Here is a 21,572-nt window from a genome sequence, read left to right as displayed (position 1 = left end):
CCTCTCTGCCTTTGTGTCTTGGGCACTTGATCTAAAGTTAGAGCAAGTTCCCACTCTAGCCTAGGCTGACGGTTCTTTGTAAATAAGTCAGAAGTTGCAGGTATTTAAAAGTGGTTCTCAGCTTGAAGATGGTGGAGCTGGAAGATGGTGGTGCCTGCCTTTAATCCCAGCAGTTGGGAGGTGGGGGTTGGGGCTGGTGGGTAAGAGGTGGAGGATCAGGAGGTAGGGGCCAGCTTGGATATTTAAATAAGTGCACTAAATTAAATTAAATAAATAAAACAAAAGCATGCTTTCTATAGAGATAAGGGCAGATTAATCAGAGTGATACTTTGTTCTGTACTTCTCCACATAATACTCAGATGTTATCATTTTCTGCTGTGTGGTTTTACCTCTCAACTTTAAGAATGACTCTGCAAAGATATAGAGAGACTTTCTTTTATTTTTTTAAAAAAGTAAAAATAAAAAGTAAAAGCAGTAAAGTTTAATTAGTTAAAAACAAACAAGTTTTGGGGGCGGGGGTTAGGGTCAGCATCACTTCTAGGAGCCAAGAACTGAGCATGTGGGAGAAGTACACCAGATGCTCCCTGTACACATCCCATTGTGCCTTCAAGCCACTGAGCACAGAGTCCTCTGCCCAGCACCAGGTCAACTTCTAGCCATCATTGGTAGCTCAGAGATCCGCAGGGCATGAAGTTCCCATCCATACCTTCTCCACAGGCACCTTTAGATCAGAGGCACCTGAGGGGCATGCTGCACTGGGAGCCCAGGAGAGGGGTTCCAAGGGAGGAGGGGTCTTTAGAAGGACCAACTGTGAGGTCAGCATCAGAGGCACAAATAAGGCAAGAAAGCTGCATCAGGACCCAGTAAGGTGAAAGGCTCAGGACACAGGCAGGCCAGGCTCAGAGAAGCGGATCATCTGAAGTTCAGGGCTGAGCAGAGAAGGAGGGACTGTTAAACTGGAAGCCAAGGCAGTCCTCCAGCTTTAGGACTAGTTGCTCTGTGACACCAATCTGGATATGGTCCACTAATTTCCAGAACATGGAGTCTGTCCCCAGTATAATACCAGAGAATATTGCTGCCACATCCTGTGGAGACAGATCAAACTCAAGGAGAAGGGGGACGGGGGTAATCTGCTCACCTGCCAGAAGCTGATGGTCAGAGAGGTTCCAACCATCCAGAGTTTCTTGTTCTCATCCTTGTAGAAACCAGATCTTACACAGTAAGACTGAGTGGGGGTGGCCCCAGGGGAGGATCAGCCATTGTCTAGATAGACTTTCTTGGAAAGGTGTTGAGGACTGGGTTTTCCAAAGCTGGCCTGGGTGGTGTGTTCTCATCCGTGTGATCTTTTTACTGTGTGACCTGGATACCCCTCCGGTGCTAGAATCTATGTTTCTTTATCCTTCAAACTCCAGGATAGCTCCAGCTAATGGAACACAATGGAATTATTGTTATGTATTTCTGAGGTTAGATCATGGGCTGCTGAGTACTTCTGCCTGGCTCTCATGGGATGCTGGCTCTCATGGGATGCTGGCCCTTGGAACTCAGCCGACATGTGAAGAAGCACAAACCACCCTATGTGGAGAGACTGGAGCTGTCTTTGGTAGCCCACCAGGCTGCCAATACCCTTTATCGTCTATCAGGTGGGAGTGGAGAGGGAGTGGAGAGTTCTGTATGATTCTATGCCCCATTCGTCAGGTCATTCCTAACTTTGGGACTAGCAGAGTTCCAAGAAATTATACAATTATGAAACAGAGATACTCTCTCCCTTCCTATATCGGTACTGCCAAAATCAACACAGTTACTTCACTAAGTCTTGGGATGGTTTGTTAAGCAACAATTGTGACTGATATGGAGAGTACATCTGTGGCCTTTTTGGTACTCTTTCCTGGGGAAAAGGTTATGGGCAGGGGTGCCACCTATGCATCACTATATTACTTCATCAGAGGCTGAGTGGGTGGCAAGCTCTTTCTTGATCCTTGGCCATAATATATTAAGATATTCTACTGTCTTTCCTGGTGCACAAGTGTGTGTGTGTGTGTGTGTGTGTGTGTGTGTGTGTGTGTGTGTGTGTGTGTCTGTGTGTGTGTACATGAGCACACATGTGAGGGCCTGCACATTTCTTCATGTGTGCATATGCATGTGTGTGGTACAGTACCAGATCCTTCTTTATGTCTGTTTTTTACTGATTAGAATGTCACTTCTGGGAGGTGGTGGTGCATAACTTTAGTTCTGGCATGCAGGAGGCAGAGGCAGGTGGATCTAGTTTGAGGCCAGCCTGGTCTACAGAGTGAGTTCCAAGACACAAAACAAAACAAAACCTACTAGAATGTCACTTTATTGTGCATAGTTTTTCATTGCTTATTTTCTTTGTTTCTATATACTTCAAACATACTTCAAAAACATAGTAATATTTACTACTTAGAAAATAATCATAAGTAATTGTTAAATGAATGAGTGAAGATGAAATACTACTTTGGCTGGGGTGGGGACATCTGGAAAGATGGCTCAGTAGTTAAAAGTACTTGCTGCTCTTGCAGAGGACCCGGTTCCTAGCACCCATAATGGTGGCTCACAACTCAGGGGATCTGATACCCTTTTCTCACCTCTGTGGATATCAGGCATGCATGTGGTGCACAGACATGCATGCAAGAAAAACACTCATACACATAAGATAAAAATAAATAAATCTTTTGAAAAAAATGAACCTTGGGGCTGGAGAGATGGTTCAGTGGTAAAGAGCACTGGCTACTCTTGCAGAGGTCCCAGTTTCAGTTCCTAGTACCCATGTTGGTTGGCTCCCAGCCATCTGTAATTCTAGCTGCAGGCCATCCAATACTCTCTTTGGGCCTCCATAGGCATTGCATGCACATAGTTCATCCAGGCGCACACAAATACACATTAAATAAATAAAAAATAAACATGAAAAACTTAAAACAATCCTTTAAGAGCATCTCGCTAGAATCATCATGTTCTAGCAGCTATGATCATGTAAAATCATATCCTGGGCAAAGACAAGTTCACATTGTGGTGGGAATAATAGCTTCATAATAATAGTTCCAGTTGTTTTGTTTTTTGAGACAGAGTCCTTCTATGTAGACCAGGCTGGCCACAAACTCACAGGGATCTGCTTGCTTTTGCTTTCCAAGTGCTGGGATTAAAGACATGGCCACCACACCCTGGTCTTCCTTCCTTCCTTTCTCTTCCTTCCTTCCTTTCTCTTCCTTCCTTCCTTTCTCTTCCTTCCTTCCTTTTCCTCCCTTCCTTCCTCCCTCCCTTCCTTCCCTACCTTCCCCTCCTCTCCCCTTCCATTCCTTTTTTAGAAAGATAGTCTTGTGATGCCTAGACTGGCTTGGAACTTGCTATGGTACCCAAGGTGGGCTCAAGCTCACAGCAATCCTCCTGCCCCTCCTGACTGCTGTGATTATAGGCATGTGCTACCATACTTGGCTTCAACTTTAAATAAAGAAAAAGGCAAACAGAAATTGAAAATACTCATATTGGTAGATTTCAGGTCTATACCAAAGATTTTAAAACATTAGTTCCTAGACACCCTGATAGTACTTGCCTGGGTCAACACATAGGATTTAGTTCAGGAAACTTCTTTTGTTGGTGGTATAAACTGGTGAATCAGAGACTACACCCCCCTACCCCCGCCACACACACCCGTGTATAGTGGAGATGTTGACCTTGAGCTCTGTTGAGTTTGGTTGGAGAGAGAAGACCCTGGTGTGTGTTGTGTGATCCTTGAAGTTTGGCATCTTCTAGGGCCATGGAGTTGCAAGAAGTCGTTTCATGTGGCTCAGGCTTCCACCTAAAGACCTCACCCAGAGGGAGAAAAGAAATTGGAGTCCTCTTCCTTGGAACATTAGTGTTTTTATTTTCCTAAACTAAACAATCCCCTTACATAGAAAGAACAATGACTGACTGCTCTAGCCCCAGTGTCCACCTCTGAAGACTTCACAATGTGCTTCACAAATTTAGGACCAATGGCCTGCCTGGCTCAGGACTTAGCAGTGGGCAGCTCTTGCCTGGCTCAGGACTTACCAGTGGGCAGCTCAGGTCTCAATGATCTGCTCAGATGTGATATGCAAAAGGCCATTTACCAAGAAGGACTCTATCAGCCTTTAAACACATTTTCTAAAAACTCACCTGGGGTCTGGAGTGATGGTTGGGTGGTTAAGAATAAATGCTGCTCCCGCAGAGGACCTGAGTTCTGTTCCTAGTACTCTGGTTTGGTGGCTTACTAGGGCCTGTAACTCCAGCTCTGGGGATCTGATGCCCTCTTCTGGCCCCCAAGAAGTCTTGCACTTATGTGCATATAACCCCACACAGACATACATACACATATTTTTTTTAAAGTCATCTTTGGTAAAAGAAAATGATAGAGGTAACAGCAGAGAAGAAAAGTCACAAAAAAAGAAAAGTCACAACCCCAACACCAACCACCCCAAACCAGTAAAAGTGTATTTAGAATGAGCCTTACTATTGTCCTTCAGTAAGTCAGCTCTGTGATCTGTGAATGGGGAGAGTGGGGTAAGAGCAAGGGAGGAAAGTGTTCTGTTGGTATGTGCACATACAGCGCCATGTTGAACAGAAAGAACGAGGGCTATAATTTGTATTAAAGGGACACTGGCTTCTACTCTCCCCACTCAACTAAATTAGACACACATCAGAAGTTACCACATCCCAGGATCTTATAACTCCAGAGTACCCCAAAGCCACAGCTTGGTACACCGGTGAGTTTATTAGGGTAAGAATCTACTTCTAGGAACATGGGTGACTTGAAGGCAGTTGCATCACCAAAAAGCCCATGTCAGTGTAGGCACCGACTCATGAAAACTGCATCCCTGGAGTTCCCTGTCCAGCTCTACAGAAGAGTCTCCTTCTCCCAAGTTATTGCTCACCGTGTGTGTGTGTGTGTGTGTGTGTGTGTGTGTGTGTGTGTGTGTGTGTGTTTAGAGAGAGAGGGGAAGAACATAAAGTTGGGTGGGCAGGGAGTTAGGGAAGATCTGGCAACAATTGGGAGAGGAGAAAAATATGACAAAATGACAAATCTATTGAATGACAAAAGACTTTTTTCAATTAAAAAAGAAAAGAACTGACTATCTGGGAAAGACAGAAGATCAAGCACTTGAGAAAGGCACAGTAACAGCTTTATCCCTTTGGGATGGGAGAGGTGTAAGGCAGGAAACCTGTTAGTGGGATGCTGGCTTGGGTCTTATATAGGGCCCCTGGGTCCTTCCCTTTCCCTTATTGAACCTGTTTAGATACCTGCCCCTGTGCCTTCCCACCATTTCTCTTTGCAGTGTCTCTGGGAACAAGAAGCTGCCACCTCAAGGGGCTTGCCTTTGCTTTCCCTGCCTACCGTGATCCCTCTAACTCCTCTTTGAGTCGAGGGCATTTACAATTTCTATCTGTTCCCAGAGTTCTGTAAGGCTTGTAAGCTTTCTAGAAGGTGTTCACTAAAGATTCTGAGGTACTTAGATGTTTCTCAAACCTGACCAAGCAGCCTGGAGCTCTTGTCAAATTGCAAACAAACTCAGTGCTTGGAGAAGTTGAGATTAAATTTCTTTCAAACTCCTGGGGATGTCAAAGCCCCTGCTTCCTGGACAGGGCTTTTGGAAGGGAGCAACCACTCTTGGGCAAGCACTGGACCCCTGGGCAGCCCTCTTCTTAATGTCTGTGAATTTTGTGCACCTGCTATGTGAATTTTGTGGGTGGATGTTTTTAATTGGAGACAACAACACAAAGAATGTCTCTGACAAGTCCAGACTGATGACTAAGGAGTTTATTAGCTGTAAGTTTAACAGGGATATTGCATCCACACACAAAAAAAGCTAACGCCGCACCTGTAAGCCTCTGTTTCACATGACTGAGTAATCAATGCAAACCTGGACTTAGAGTGCCACCTAGTGTCAGTACATTAGAAGTAACTACAGGGTCAGAGAAGCTGCCTAAATCAAATTCAGAAATCCGTTCTCATGTGCACTGGGCCCTTTCCTGACTGAGCAAATGTTATTAGGTCAGTAGCTGTGTCTCCCTGGGCAAGTAACTCAAGCTGCCTGAAGATGAGACTGACTACAGGAGCAGTGAGGGATAAGACTGGACAGGCAAGAAGTCTCATATGCCAGGCTTGTCCTTGAGCTGACTGATGGGCCAGCAAGTAAGCCAGCAGCTGGGCTGGAACGTCTCCAGATTTTCCATCCCATGGACCCAGACAGATTTTTCTATAATACACAAAATGACCCCAATGATCTATAGCACCATTCAGGAGGCCAGGCTTCATCTGAGCATATCTGTTCCGATATTGGAATTTGGATAATTCTTTGCTATGCCACCCTGTCCTGTGCTCTCAGGAGTGTTCAGAGTGTGACTGTTCTCCATTAGAACCCATCCCCCTCCAGCCACAGTCTCTCCCCCCTCTCAACACAAAGAGAAGCGCTAACAGTCCATGCCAAGTATAACAAGCCTGGCAGAAATGAGGAGATTCTAAGGAGATGATGTTTGTCTCTCAATCTGACTACAGACTAGTAGAACAGTGGACTCCAAGAAGAGGGGATTTCCCTAGGAATTTCATGTTAGCAGAAGGAAAAAGCATGGGTTATGGTGCTTGTCTCCTAGAAAAATGATTTTACACATTCAAGGTTTTTTTCCCTTCAAGACAGGGTCTCACTATGTAGCTCTGGGTGTCCTGGGGTGGTTCACACATTTCTAATAACTTGTGAGCCCAGACACTGATAGGACTTTGACTAACTGCTTAGATGTGCATATGGCTGTCCTGGAGATGGCTGGAGACGGGTGCCACCGGATCTCTCTGTCCGTTTTCCCAATGTGGCTACATTGAATACATCTCCCTTTTCTGTTTTTACTACTAATTGGGCTGTTTCAGCGGGCTTCTCAAGTGGCTGGGGAATTGGCTCAATAGCTGAGAATACTTGTTACTCTTGTAGAAGACCCAGATCTGGTTCCCAGCACCTATGTTGGGAAACCCCTGTTCTAGGGGATTTGATGCCCTCAGCTGCATGCACACAGTACTCGTACATACATTCAGGCACACATGAAAAAAAATGACTTCTTGAAGACAAGTGGCTCAACCTGGGGTCCAGACTGACTCCCAAGTTTGGCAACACTAGCTATAGCCTTTCCCCTCTCATAACTTTCACAAATTGTCAAGTCACCTCTACACTGATGTCCAGACCCATTAGAAGCAATGGTTCCCAACTTGTGTGTCATAACCCCTTTGGAAAACCTCTAGCTTCAAAAATATTTACATTATGATTCAAAATAGTAGCAAAATTACAGTTACGAATTAGCAGTGAAAATAATTTTATGGTTGGGAGTCACCACAATGTGAGGAGCTGTATTAAAGGGTTGCAGCATTAGGAAGGTTGAGAACCACTGCTCTCTAAATGGAGACAGATTACAGGCAGGACAAGTGACCATGGTCTCATTGCATGTGAGATAGGCCCATTGTTCTTCTAGAAGGCCCTTATTCAGAAATGTCTGTGGGACAGCCAGGAATAAAAGATTGTATATAAACACAAATGTCTGTATTCCCAGCCAGGAATACAAGAACACACAATGTCTCTTAGTGTAGCTGGTGACATCAGCTGACCTTGGACCCATTGTCTATGGCACAACACCTCTGATCCCTCTTCATAACGGCCCTAAGAGGGCCGGAAACTCACTGCTTCAGACCCCCCGCCATGCTGTGTTGCCCGTCTGCCTGCTGAAGTTAATAAATCTCTTGCTGGAAGGACAATTGGCTCAGTGCCTCTCCCCTGGACACTCCCTTCTCCTCTTGAACCCTGGGACTCTAAAAGGCTCTGTCCCCTATGCCAGTAGCACCGCTAGTTGTGACAACCAAATACACTAGCAGACGTGGGAGTTGCAGCAGGGCGGGAAGGTCTGTGGGTGAGGCTCTGTCTCTAAAAGGCTCCCCAGGCAATCTAGATCCCAGAAGGACCTCTTATCAAGGTCCCTCATGTTTTTCATGTCCCCTCACCACTGACAAGTTCTATCTTGTACTTCAGCCTGGTCCCATCAACTCAGAGCAGATCCCATAGATGGCACTGAACTCTGTCAGGTTCGACTGTGAATGCCTTCTCCTCCTGACTTTCTTACCAGTTGAAGGGTTGGGGATGGGGAAGAAAAGTAACACAAATAACCAGTCACCCCTTTCTTCCACTTCTTCTCTAGAAGTTGACAGAGAGACTCTAGTGGGAAATGGAGGCATGTGCTATTTCCTTAGGTGGCTTGGTTTTACATGCTGGACATTTGGAAATTTAAGGGATTCTCTCTTTGTCTCTCTCCATCTCTGTCTCTGTCTCTCTCCATCTCTGTCTCTCTCTCTCTCTGTGTGTGTATTGGGGGCTATATGTGCACATCTGTGTGGTGGTTTGAATGAGAATGGCCTCCACATGGGCTAATATGTTTGAATACTTGGCCCCCAGTTAGTGGAACTGTTTGGGAAGGGTTAGGAGGTGTGGCCTTGTTGGAGGAGGTGTGTCACTGGGGCCAGGCTTTGAGGTTTCTAAGGCCCACAGCATTTTCAGTTAGCTCTCGCTGTCTTGTACTTGCAGATGAGATCTAAGTTCTCAGCCACTGCTCCAGCACCATGTTTGCCTTCCTGCTGCCATGCTCCCCACCATGATGGCCATGGCCTCACCCTTCTGAGACTGTAAGCCCCTCCCCAAATGCTTTCTTTTATAAGTTGCCTTGCATTTTTATCATAACAATAGAAAAGTAACTAAGACAGAATGTAAGTGTGCATTCATGTCTGTGTACATGCATGTGGAGGGTAGAGATTCACTGCGTGCGTGCGTGCGTGCGTGCGTGCGTGCGTGCGTGCGTGTGTGTGTGTGTGTGTGTGTGTGTGTGTGTGTGTGTGTGTGTTGTTACTCTCTCCTTTATCTTTTGAGACATGATCTCTCTTTGAACCCTGAGCTATGCTGGCTGGCTAGTGACTGCAGCACAGCTGGGATTTCCAGGTTTCTGCCTCCCTAGAGACAGAGTTACAGATGAGTGCCTCTGCCTTTGCCTTTTTCATGGGTGCCAGAAGTCTGACTGAGTCATCCCCCCTGGTTCCAATTTAAGAGACTTTCAAGGATGATTTTGACTATGTGGTTTATATCTCAGCTGCCAACTTGGAGTGCATACATCTGTGTAGTGGAGTCTTCTGTATTTGGAGGGTGTAATTGCATCCTGCTCTGTTTGTGCCAAGTCTTTCTGTATACTTCACCAGGAGCCCTATCCCCAGATCCAGTTTACACATCTAGTTCTCACATATCCCTTCTGCTCCATCTCAGGGTGAACTGTGGATTCCCTTTCTATGTTCCCAGGACTTCAGGGCTCCAGTTCTAGCAATTTTACACTTTCTTTCTTTCTTTTTTTCCTTTTTTTTTTTGGTCAGAGTCTCACTATATTGCCTTGGCTGGCCTAAAACTCCCTATGTAGACCTGGCTGGCTTCAAACTCACAAACATCTTGCCTGCCTCTGTCTGGATTAGAGGTGTGTGCCACCACATTCAACCTCCTGTTTACCTTTGCACTCTCCAGAGTTTTTCCCGTGGATCTGCTCACTTCTTTTTTCAGAGGTGGTCATCAGTCAGATGAGGCTCCACACCCTGTTTCTGGCACCATGGATTTCATCATTTGTCCCTGGAGGAATACCATCTTTACCTGCAACCACGGCCCTTTTTTCCCACAACACCCTTGAGAACCAAGAGAGGATGTCAATGCCCTGCTCAGACACTTCCAACATACATGAACCAGGAGTGAGTGACACAGTTCATAAAAGATGCACCCAGGGGCGGGCGGGGCTGTCTAACTTGTGGGCAGATCCAAGGAAGACTGGCTTCTTCCTGGGGCTTGTCTATTGTTTTTAATCCCGGGGAGTGCCCTCATGAGACTCCTGACTTTCTGAACTCCCTGAGACTGTAAGCCTGCTGATTATAAGATGGCAGAATGATCTTGAGTTCAGACTCCAGCCTGTGACTAAGTGGGATTCCTGGTTCTAGCACACTCTTGTGTGTGACTGTATTAGTTACTTTTTTTGTTGTTGTTGTTGCTGTGGTAAAACACAGACCATGACAACTAAGAGAAGACAGACTTTATTTTGGTGTATTGTGCCAGAGAGATTAGAGTCCACCAAGGAAAGGAAGGAAGCGTGGCCACAGGCACAGTGGCAGGAGCAGGAAGCTGAGAGCTCACATCTTTAACCAGAAGCATGAAGCAGAAAGCGAACTAGACTTGGCGGAGACATTGTATTCTCAGAGCCCACCCCCAGTGATGTACTAGCAAGGCTGCACATCCCCATTACCTCTCCAAACAGCACCACCATCTGGGGACCAAGTGTACTTCTCATTTAAACCATTTAACTATGAGGAAATGGCTTAACCTCCCTCTGCCTGAGTTTCCTAAGACTTTCTTTCTTTTTTTCTTTTGTTAAGAATATCTTACAAAAGTTGTCTTACAATGGTGTCTGGCACAGAGAAAAACTTAATAAATGGTCGCTAGTGGCCTGAAGTAAAAAGCTTAGTGTGGGGATGTTGGAAAGCCAACCCCCTCCAGCTTGCAAAGGTAATTCTGTAGATTCTAGTCTAATCACCTGGTCTTGTGCTGCTTTGTTTCCGTGTGACTATGACAGGCTTCTGGTAGGTGGCCTTGGTAAGATTCTTGTGTTGTTTATTCCTAAACATTCCTACCTGGAGGAGGGCGGGGACCGCATATGACTCGGAAGCACACAAGGAGTCCAGGGAGTCAGGGAACTCTTGAGGACCCAACCCCAAGGTCACTGGGGAGAGGAGATGCTTCCTTGGGTCTGGTGCCAAGTTGCACAGGCAGCGCCAAGTGAAAGGTTCAGGCATTTTGCTGGCCTGCCCCTGTTAACCTGGTGGAACAGGCAGTACCCTGGTCAGCCCAGGGTTCCATGGGAACTAGGTCTGCATGCAGGTGCAGAGGACCCCTTTAAAAGACAGACTCAATGACCATTTACGCTCTCTCTACTCTTCTCTGTCTGCTTCTGCTTCTCTTCTCTCTCTCTTTCTATGGCGACCGGCCATGGTGGTCAGCCATTAGCCCTGTTTCTCTTCTCTCTTAATCTCCCTACTCTGCTGGGCCTATAATAAACTGGTTACCGTGTCTAATAGTCTCATGTCTCATCTCTCGCCTCCTTTTCTCTATTTCTAATTTAAGCAAAATAACAACACCCAAGATGCAGCTGTTATGAGCTGTGTCTCCACGCTGGTGGCAAGTTGCTTTTGAGTCACTCCTGCAAGTGACCCCAATAAATTCACTGCTTTACTAGGGCGGGATCCTTTCTTTGCTTTGTCATTGATTCCCCGTTTTCAGTGAAGAGATGTTTGTTCACAGGCTCTCAAGGAAAGTCATGTCACAGTCCAGTTCCCCAGCTACTCGGAAGAGTCGAGTCTGGCTTTTGTTGTGAAGATGTTCTGGGCCTGTGATCAAGTCCATAACTGACCGAGAGAGACTTTCTTAGCTAATCAAGATGGACCTGACTCCATCTGTGGAGAGGCAAACAAAGCAGAAGCAAGGCTCCCCTGTTATGTAGGTCTCCTCCCAGTAGAAACCTTGCATCCTGGAAGGAGGACAGAGGCTTATGAGTCTCAGGAAGTCCCCTGTGGGTGGTGACTCCAGCCTTCCAGACTGCCTCCTTGTGGATGGCCTGCCCTGTGGATGTTCCACCCATCCAGGACTTGTTCTGCAGGCTCTATAATCTCATGTGCCAATTCCTTGCATTAAATCTCAGCATGTATCCTCAGGGTGTGTGACTGTTCAACCCTTGACAGGGACCTGGTACACTCAATTAGTTTGCTTCAGAGTCAATGCCAGGCACCAGGAGAATTTGGAAGGAGAGAGGGATGGGGGAAGTGACTTAGATCTTGCCTGGGAAGGACTGAGTCTCTGTGAGAAGGAACTAGCAAGACTGAGGAGACTGCTCATTGGTTAAAGTACTTGCCACAACACAAAGATGAGGATTGGAGCTTGGATTGTGACTTAGGGTTTCTATTGTTTCAATGAAACACCATGCCCAAAAAGCAAGTTGATGAGGAAAGGGTTTATTTGGCTTATACTTCCACATCATAGTCCATCATTGAAAGAAGCCAGAACAGGAACACAAACATGACAAAAATCTGGAGGCAGGAGCTAATGCAGAGACCATGGAGGGGTGCTGCTTACTGGCTTGCTCCACATGGCTTATGCAGCCTGCTTTCTTATGGAACCCAGGGCCACTCACTCAGGGATGGCATCACCCACAATGGGCTGGGTTCTTTCGCATTAATCATTAATTAAGAAAATGCTCTACAGGGTTGCCTGCAGACCAAACTTATGGAGGCGTTTTCTTTTCTTTTCCTTTCTCTTCTTTTCTTTCTTTCTTTTTTGTTTTGTTTTTCGAGACAAGGTTTCTCTGTATTGTTTTGGAGCCTGTCCTGGCACTCGTTCTGTAGACCAGGCTGGCCTTGAACTCACAGAGATCTGCCTGCCTCTGCCTCCCAAGTGCTGGGATTAAAGGCATGCACCACCAATACCTATCGATGGAGGCATTTTCTTAATTGAGTTTCCCTCCACTCAGGTGACTTTAGCTTGTGTTAAGTTGACATAAAACTAGGCAGCACAGATTCCCCAGAACCTATGTAGACGGTGAGAGGGCATTGTGGCTCACCTGTAATTCCAGGCTTAGATGGCAGAGAGACACAGGATTCCCAGAGCAGGCTGGCCAGTGGGAACAGCCATATTGACAAGCTCTGGGTTGAGAGGACCCACTGCCATGAATAAGGAGGATTAATGAGGATAAACCCCAGGCTCCACATCCGATCTAGGATGGTTTCAAATACCAATAGCTTCCACATGCACACACATGTATGCATACCCCCACATACTCCACACATGCAGACATGCATATGCACACATGCTCACCACATACACTCACAAAAAGAATAAGAATAAGAATAAGAATAAGAAAAGAATAAGAATAAGAAGAATAAGAAGAATAAGAAGAAGAAGAAGAAGAAGAAGAAGAAGAAGAAGAAGGAAGAAGAAGAAGAAGAAGAAGAAGAAGAAGAAGAAGAAGAAGAAGAGAAAAAGAAAAAATGGCAGAGCCTGGACAGCTGGACCTGTAGGCTTCCCTTGACAGACCTCCACTCCACTTCCCTCTGTTTCCATCACACTCACAGAACATCTCAGTTTCTCTTTATAGGAGTTATACATTTATTTATGCAGGTCATGTCTGTCTCAACACTGGAGTCCAGCCACTGGGAGGTGGGGATGGATTTGGCACAGTAAGAATTCAGTGTTTATCTGCGGGACAAAGGAATAACCATTAGGCCTCCATGACCTGTCTCAGGGCTGAAGTATTCTTCATTGCTGGAGGAGGAGGCCCATGTGTGGGTTTCTCTTAATGTTTCTGGGGTGGCAGTGGGGCTAGAATCTCAGACTGGAGGAAACAATAGGTTTGGGAGCTATGGTGGGTGCTGGGCACAAGAGGTGATCTTCTTCTAGCTCTCGGGGTCCCAGGAAGCAGGTGGGACAGGGCCAGGGAGATGATAACATCAGACATGGGGTCCAGCCTCATGTCCATCAAAGCCACCTTCTGGGTAACACTCAGTGAGCCTACATCACCCATCTGGGCCTTGGTTTATCCTGTGGCATGAGGTTAACTAAGATGATTCACAAAGATTCTTTTTACATAGCAGTTTGATGAGATTGGAATCTAGAATTACAAGTTCAAGGGCCATGGGAGCTGTAGCTGAAGTCAAAGTTCATCTCCACGTTTTTTTTTCTGCAAGCTGAGTAAGGTGAATAGATCCATTTTGGTTATTTCCCAGCTAGGAAAACACTCTGACAACTGAGCTACAAACTCTTATCATGCACATGTAATAATATAGTTCTTTAAATGGACCCAAGCCATTACAATTCAATGATGTTTAGAATCAAATAGGGTGGGCGTGGGGGGTACTTGGCAGTTCCTTCAAGTCAATAGCAAGGACCGAGTGCTTTCTGGACCCACATTCCCAGAGGACTCAGTGAAAAAATCTGGGCTGATCTGTGCTAAGCCCTTGCTGTGTGGGAGATAGGCTGCTGGGAGGATGGGCTCCCAAGAGCTAAGAGGGCTGATGTTGCAGGTATTCCTTTGAAAGTACTGGTCTCCCTTCTCGATGAAATGTCCCTTCTGGAGAGCCAGAGCCATGCTGCCACCATCTTGTGTGCCATCAGTGGGGCAGGACTTCAGTTTGGAGCTCTACTAGCACTTACTACTGAGCATTGTTAGAGTACTCTCAAGCTACTGGGGCCTGTGAGAAGTGGAGATTGATGGAAAGTATCTACAAGGCCAGCAGTGGTCCAGAGCTGGTGGCCTAGGAAAGACCCAGAGCAAGCTCTGCCCATATCAGAGGAGGAGGAGGAAGAGGAGGAGGAGGAGGAGGAGGAAGAGGAGGAGGAGGAGGAGGAGGAGGAGGAGGTCCAGGTGAGGAAGGGCAGGGGTTATGGCTCAGGCAGGGTGTGCTTGTGTGTTGGAGAATAGCAAGGTCCCTTAGGAAGGCTGCATCAGAGAGTGGCAGATGAGGTTATGGCAGAGGGGGTCAAGAATCTGGTGATGTTTAGGTTCACCATGTTTGTTATTTGGGGAGCTTACTTTGGTTATTAAAGTGTTTATGGCTAAAAAGAGACCACTTAAAATAATATAAGAAACAAATCAATTTAAAGAAACAGAAAGAACCCAGTGTGGCCCACAACTCAGCCAGCCCAGCCAGAAATTCCCTATGAGCAGTGAAGGCTGGGGAGGAGGAGGGCAGGTCCTTCCCTCGGCTTGCCCGCCAGCATGACTAGGTTTAGAATTCCTAGGTCAGAGTCTCATCTTGAACTCTGCTTCTGACCTCAGGTTTCTAGCTTACAGGAGCCTCCTGGATCACGGCCATCACTTCCCCTCCACTTATAGATGGAGACAATGAGGTCCCAGAAACAGAGACCTTGTATGGTTTTTGATTTGATGTCTTTCTGGATGTCCCCAAATCCCATGATTCGTGACTCTAGAAATAGCCTATGACATCCATCCCAGCTATGGGCAGCCATTGCACACCCACTGTGGGTGGGAGGCTGATTGTTGTGGGATATTTGTACACTCTGTGAAAATGCATAGCTGTGATTGGTGTAATAAAAAGCTGAATGGCCAATAGCTAGGCAGAGGTATAGGTGGGACTTCCGGGAGAGAGAGAAATCTGGGAAGAAGGTGGAGTCACGAGGCAGTTGCAGAGAAAGCAGCATGGGCAGTTTGGAGAGATGAGATTACAAGCCACATGACAGAATGTAAACTAAAATAAATGGGTTAGTTTAAGTTATAAGAGCTAGTGGCACAAGCCTAAGCTAAGGCTGAGCTTTCCTAATTAATAATTAGTTTCTGTGTTACTTGTGAGCTGGTGGCCCAAAGGAAAGTCTAACTACATTGGAGTAGGATGGCTCACCTAAGAGCTACCCTGGAGGCTGGCAAGGAGGGCATCTGGTCCTACCCTGATTCAGCAGAAGAAGCTTTGTCCAGCTGAACCAGACTCTGAGGTATCTGGGACTGGGGTTGGTGGCATAGGGGAAGGGACCACCACCTGTTTCTAGGTGGACTGTTTTAACAATAGCACTGTTTGTCCTTTCCCCAGGGGAAGTGGCTCCTGTCTGTGTTAGGGAGAAGAGACGGTGGTGACTTCTGAAGATCTGGGGAGCCCAGGCTGAGAACCTCTTCACCTCTTAATTTGCTCATTTATGTGTTACCTTGGGTCACAGCTTCATAGGATGGTGGCCCCATTGACAGACCTTCAAGTTCCATAGGTGTGTCAGGAACAAGAGGGGTGTCATCCTGCAAATGAGAAATCATTGTTGCCATTGGCCCAGTACATGTATGATCAGCTATTTATGAAATGTGTCTTGGCAGAGTCACTTTTGAAGTCACAAGGTTCATATGAGGCTTGATGAGGGAACTTCCAGAGGCTTATTGTGCCTGTCTCTCCAACACTGATCAAGCTAGTTGGTGGGTTCTGAGTTCTAGTTCCACCTCCAGTGGACTGTGGGCAAGCAGCTCACACAGCTGGGATTCCCAACATGGGCTGGGCTGGGTCTAGGCTTTAGGAGGTGGTGTGATTTCTCTAAGTCTCAGTTTACTTTCTGTGTAGTGGGAAGAACATACCTGCCTGAAAGGATGATGAGAAGATGAAGTAAAGCTATTTTTACATGTGTCTCTATGGCTCATAACTATATTAACTATATGGAGATTCATGCAGTGTTCCACAGAGGTCCTGCTATCTTGTTTGTGACCCCTGCCTGCTGCCTGTCCATTCTGAGCTCTCTGCTGCCCAACATTCCATGTCTTGAGGGTTTGTCTTCAGGAAGGCCTCACCTCTGCATGCAGGCGTTCTGTCTTACAGGCTGTGATGGCTGTGGGCCCTGGCAGAAAGATCTCCAGGAAGGTGCAGCACAACAGGGTCAGCTCCAGTCTCTGGATATAGACCTGCAGGGAGTGGCAGGAAGACGGGGCAGGGCTTCGTTGGTACTTGCCTGTCATCTGGGTCTGCTGGGCAGATGAACAGCAGAAGCAGCAGGGCTCTGGCTCCCCAGGAGGGTAGGGAGGGACTCTGAGGGATTGGGGCTGTTTCCATCCTGCCTCACGCCTAGTGCCTGGCACATAGGGGTGAGTGGTTTCCCGAAGTGTGGGGACCAGAGAGTTTATCAAGACCCTGGGAGAACTGGAAGCAGCCCTAAGGGTGATCTGGACAATTCTACTCAGATGACGGGGTTGTTTTGGCCCAGAGAGAAAGTGTGTTTTATAGTGGGGTGAGCTGACATTCACTAGGGAAACATGTGTGTGCATTCACTGTGTGTCACCATGGAGCCTGGCCGAGTGGCAGTGCTTCCTCTTGTTGTAGAGGCAGCCATGGTATAGTGAAAGACCACTGGACTCGATGTTGAAAGCTTAAACTTTCACTGTACCCCAGACTTGCTGCATGACTTTTGGCCACTGATTTATCCTTTCTGAACCTCAGTGTTCACTGCCACAAAATGGGGGTAATAAAGTGGTTTGAGCCAGTTCTGCAAAGCTGTTGGGAAAAGGTGTCTTAGCTATAGAATCAGCAGTTCTAGGGTGTGATCCTACAGCCAGCTTGCTGCTCAGCATCTAGCAGGACATTCCCCTTCTCTGGGCCTCAGATTTCCCATGTATAAAAGTAGGGCTGGACATGGTGACTCAAATCACAGTGTGATGTGGACTCAGGAGAAGGTCAGCCATGCTGCTTCCACTGTGCCTCTGGAGGCTTGTGTACAGATGGGCAGTGCCTGGTTCCAGGACAGGCTTTCTGAGACGTGATTGTTTCTGCTCAGCCAAGCTCAAGGCTGTTCCCCCTTGGAATCAGAGGACTCACGAGGGGAGGGGAACTCACTGTGCTGTTGGGGTATGGTCTCCAGATGGGCCATGGGAAAGGACTCTCCAGAAAGAGGTCCTTGGCCATGACAAAGAGGCCGGCCAGTGCACAGAAGAAGCTGATGACATTTGCTGTCACACACAGAATCTTCTGCAAGCAGAGTTGAAATGTTAGAGTTTAGCGATCCAGTTCAAGGCCTGCGTTCCAGGAGCTTGGTCTGTGACACCCTCCCTCGACACCTGGAGACTCTGTCTGTCTTAAGGCTGCTAACTTGCATACCAGGCTTTGGGTTTCTGATTGCTGGGAAGGTCCTGGCACGAACATCCTCTACAGGACACACTGGAAGGACCCAAGAGCTGCTGCCAGGTGCATGGGGTTTATAGTAAAGAAAGATGCATCATGACACACTCCCCAATGATCATCTTACACTAAGCAAGCCAGTCTGAGTCTAACATTCAGAGGACCCTACAGGGAAGGGCAGGGAGAGCCTGTAGGTGTCCTGCCCATTCATAGCTGAGAGTCTTTCCTCCTCTCCATCTATCTATCCTGCTGGGCTCCTGAAATAGGCCCCATCCTGTCATGCAGGTCTCTGCGAGGTGTCTCCTGCGTCTGCTGGGTGGTGCACCACCCCCTGAGAAGCTCAGTATACTCCAGAACAAACCCTTGGGCTGCTGTGAGGAGACAGTGTGGATGACTCTCCCAGATCAGAGTTGATGGGGATAGAAGGGAGCTAAGAGAGGGTGTGGGCTGGAGAAGGTGTGGAGCTGAGGGGCTGTCTAGAAGCAGCCCCAGGACTCAGGGAAGGGGTACAGAGCCAATTGGTCCTCAGCTGCTGGCTTAGGACCACATAATGAGTGAAGTCAAAACTTGATAGATTTGCCCTTGCTACAGCAAATAAGGCCCATCCATAACCATGTAGGCAGCATTAATTAAACACAGTGGGTTCCAAACACAAACCAAGACAGCAAAAAACAATGAAAGACAGGAAAGGAGCGGGTCTTGAGGGGAGGAAGAAAGGGTTTTGTGGGAGGGAGAAGTCATAGGAGAGGATAAAATGGTGGGAGAGATAGGACCAAAGTACATAAAACAGATGCATGAAATTGTAAAAGAATAAGTAAATTAAAAAGAACCTTGATAGATTTGGAAGGAAGCTGTGATGGTTTGTCTTCATCGTTAACTTGAGTAGAGTTGGAATCACTGAGGAGACACACTTTTGGGCGTTTCTCTGAGGGTATTCGGGAGAGTTTTAACTGATGAGGGAGACCCACCCTGAAGGTAGTAGCACCATCCCACGGTGCGGGAGGGTGGCCCAGACTGAATAATAAGTAGTCAGGTGCGTACCAGCATTCTTCTCTCTGTTTTCCGATCCACTCAAGCAGCCTCCCGCTTCCACTGCCAAGTCTAAGTCTTCCTCACCACTGTGGACTCTACCCTCTTAAACCAAAGTCACTTTCTATCAGGTATCTTGTCACACAGAGAGAAAAGCAACTGATAGAGGAGCCTCGGTCTAGTCTGGATGGAGGGATGGGAGCCTGGAGCCATTCCTGACAGGCTGAGCTCTGGCTGGGGCTCCCCTTCTTCCCTGTCAAATCTAGTCAGTTGTCTGCATCTGGAGCTTCTCAGATGCCCTCTTCCGGCTCTTGCTCCCGGCCAGACCTCCGGTCATCCCTGTACACAGATGCCTTTGTTTGCCCCCTAGCTTTGAGGGAAAGATCTCCAGGTGCCAACTCACCAGAGGGGTCTTGGGAAATGTCACTGTTGCCATGGCCAAGATCCCTGAAATGAGAAACTGCAGACCAGGTGTGAGGGTCAAAGGAGAGAGCTGAGGTGCTTCAAAACCCACAAAACCACCTTTACTCCTGAGCAATCAAACCCCTGTTGGCCGGTGGGGCAGAGAACACCACTCTGTGGACAGAGCAAGCCCACAACAGGCTCTGCTCCTCAACATGCTCACGCATGGAGGACACAAACCTCCAGACCTCATGCAAATCCACAGCTGGGGTCACATTAACCCCCCTCCCTCACCTTTCCCTGCACTTGGGGGGTCAGTGCTCTTGGATCTCAGGTCTAGTGTGTTTTGGATCGATCTTTCACATGTGGGTTGAGTCCTTGCTATGTGCCCATCCTGGGGAACACAGGGTGATGGGCACTTCATGTGTAGAAAGCCATGTCTCCATGTTGGGAATGCAAACTGGGGCAGTGGTGATGGAGGACTGAGGGGAAACTGGAGATAGGGGTGAAAACATTTGCCCAAGAGGACAGTATGGAGCTGAGGCTAAGTGTGAAGGCAGTTTTCAGGGCCAGGACAGAGGCCCTGGAGTCCTGGAGGGGCATGGGGCCTCTGGGGAACAGTGTGTGTGTGAGTCTCATATTGTCTGTCATCCTGGCTAATGCACCAAGGACAGAGTTGTGAATCACAGTTGTGTGTTGCTGCAGGGACAGCCTGATAGGGCACTAGGGTTGCTGTGGCTACAAAGGTAGCTTGGGTGCTCAAAAGCCTTGCGAACCTACCCCATACTGGCTCTTCTCCCTGCCCAACATACATGCTTCAATTAAAGGAGGGTCCACAGGGTCCACGAGTGACAGGTGCCCCCAGGAAGGAGCTATGTCTAGTGTGACTGAGGGAACGGAGCAGAGAGAGGGGAGATGGAGACAGGATGGGCTTATGCCTCCAGTGCCAGGGTCTCCCAGGGGCCCCGTGAACCTCTGTATCCACCGATTTGTGCTCCTACTTACAGAGACAGGTCCCCAGATTGGATACCAGCACTTCAACACCACCAAGTGAAGATTCTTAACTGTGGACACGAGGTAACTGCCAAAGGCCAGGTTTGCGAAAGCAATAGCAATGTGAAAAACCTGGGTGGGAAGCCAGAAGTCACTAAAGTGAGGTGGCAGACGGCTGGACCTGCACGGCCATCAGTGCTTGGACTTACTTACTGGTGGTAGCAAGTTCCTTTCCCCACTGCTCTGGTGTCCTGGTCATCAAGGAGGGACCCCCTTCCCCAGGGCCTGCTATAGTGACAGGTAAGGATGTCAAAACCCCAGTTGGGGCATCCATCCTGTCCTGGCTCTGTTGGCCTGGTATCCTGGGCCCTGTTCACATCCCACAAAGCACCAGCCTCCCCTTGTACTTGTTTTGATTTTAGGATGAGTGTAAATGGAAGCTGGGGGCTTCCGCTCAACTTCCTCCCTGGGAGTCACCTTCCTACTCACCCCTAACTTCTGCAGAAGGTCACTTCTCTCCTGGGCCTTCTCAAAGTGCCCATCTGGAGCCAGATGCTGGGCCACTTTCTGCATAGGTTGGGCAGGTGCTAGGCCCTGCCACTGAGAGACTTTCTCATTGCCACTGCTGGAAATCACCTTGGGAGCTTGTGCAGCCATTGACTCTGGCAGGGTACCCTGGCTGTGAACCAAGAAAAAGGCCTTGTCAGAGTTCAGCTTGTGTCTGAGGATTGAATGGGACTCTCACTGTCATCTCTGCCCCTGGAAAGTGGAGGCCTTGTCCAGTAGCTTTTGAACTTGATTTATTTTCAGAAGGCAAAGTAAGGCTTTTATTAGGGCTGGGGAAACACACACACATATAAGCACACACAGAAAAAGGTCCTCCGCAAAGCCCAGTGGGGACTCAGAAAGTGGAAAGCTCATTGACTTTGATTTAAATGGAAGTAAGCTAGAACCTGGGAATGGAGGATAGCTGCTATTCTCAGCCTCTCTGGGGTTGCAGGGAAATGAAGACCAGAGGAACTTCATACCCACTATAAGAGAGTGTTGTATCATATTTTGATCGTATTCTGACAATGAAGTTTGCTTTGAATCAGAGGGAGGAGCTAGCTACTAGCTGACCAAAATTAATCATAGTGGTTTTGGAAGACTGAGGACAGATAGAGAGACAGGAAGTAGTAGGGTGGTGCTTAGAGAGGGTTTCTGCCCTTTTGGATGGAAGAACAAAAGAGATTGGAAGTCACTGGTTGCTTTTCTGCCACTTCTCTGATCATTCAGGTTCTTATCCCGATATCTGACTCCCGAGTTTTTATTGATAAAGAATAATTAGATAAACCCTTCAAGAGAGAGCTCCCACTGGCTATAATGCAGGCTGGCAGGAGCTACGGGCCAATAGGCCTGGCTCATGAGGGCGTTTTGTGAACAGTCCCCATTC

The 21,572-nt window shown here is 47.6% G+C and overlaps 1 protein-coding gene across 1 annotated transcript; it reads right to left on the bottom strand.

Annotated features, from left to right (window-relative positions):
• Nucleotides 1-923: 923 nt before the first annotated feature.
• Ms4a10 (membrane spanning 4-domains A10) lies at nt 924-20,810 on the bottom strand. The gene is made up of 9 exons (XM_027406669.2): nt 20,630-20,810; nt 20,153-20,272; nt 19,149-19,205; nt 17,435-17,566; nt 16,399-16,509; nt 15,777-15,861; nt 14,295-14,395; nt 1,139-1,195; nt 924-1,085 (listed from the first exon to the last, which is right to left on the bottom strand). The coding sequence occupies exons 1-9, from the start codon at nt 20,795-20,797 to the stop codon at nt 924-926; spliced, it is 993 nt and encodes a 330-aa protein (XP_027262470.2). The 5' UTR covers nt 20,798-20,810.
• Between the last annotated feature and the right edge of the window lie 762 nt (nt 20,811-21,572).

Source organism: Cricetulus griseus, chromosome 3 (genome assembly GCF_003668045.3).
Source record: "Cricetulus griseus strain 17A/GY chromosome 3, alternate assembly CriGri-PICRH-1.0, whole genome shotgun sequence".
Classification (NCBI taxonomy): domain Eukaryota; kingdom Metazoa; phylum Chordata; class Mammalia; order Rodentia; family Cricetidae; genus Cricetulus; species Cricetulus griseus.
The sequence above is the reverse complement of the archived record's forward strand: the minus strand, read 5'-3'. Positions and strand labels throughout refer to the sequence as shown.

Coding starts and splice junctions, on each gene's coding strand:
- Ms4a10 (XM_027406669.2), bottom strand. CDS start 20,797: ATGGCTGCACAAGCTCCCAAGGTGATTTCCAGCAGTGGCAATGAGAAA. Junction 15,862..16,398: donor CAGAACGCCTGCATGCAGAG/GTGAGGCCTTCC, acceptor TCTCATTTGCAG/GATGACACCCCTCTTGTTCC. Junction 14,396..15,776: donor CTATGAAGCTGTGACCCAAG/GTAACACATAAA, acceptor ATATGGGCAGAG/CTTGCTCTGGGTCTTTCCTA.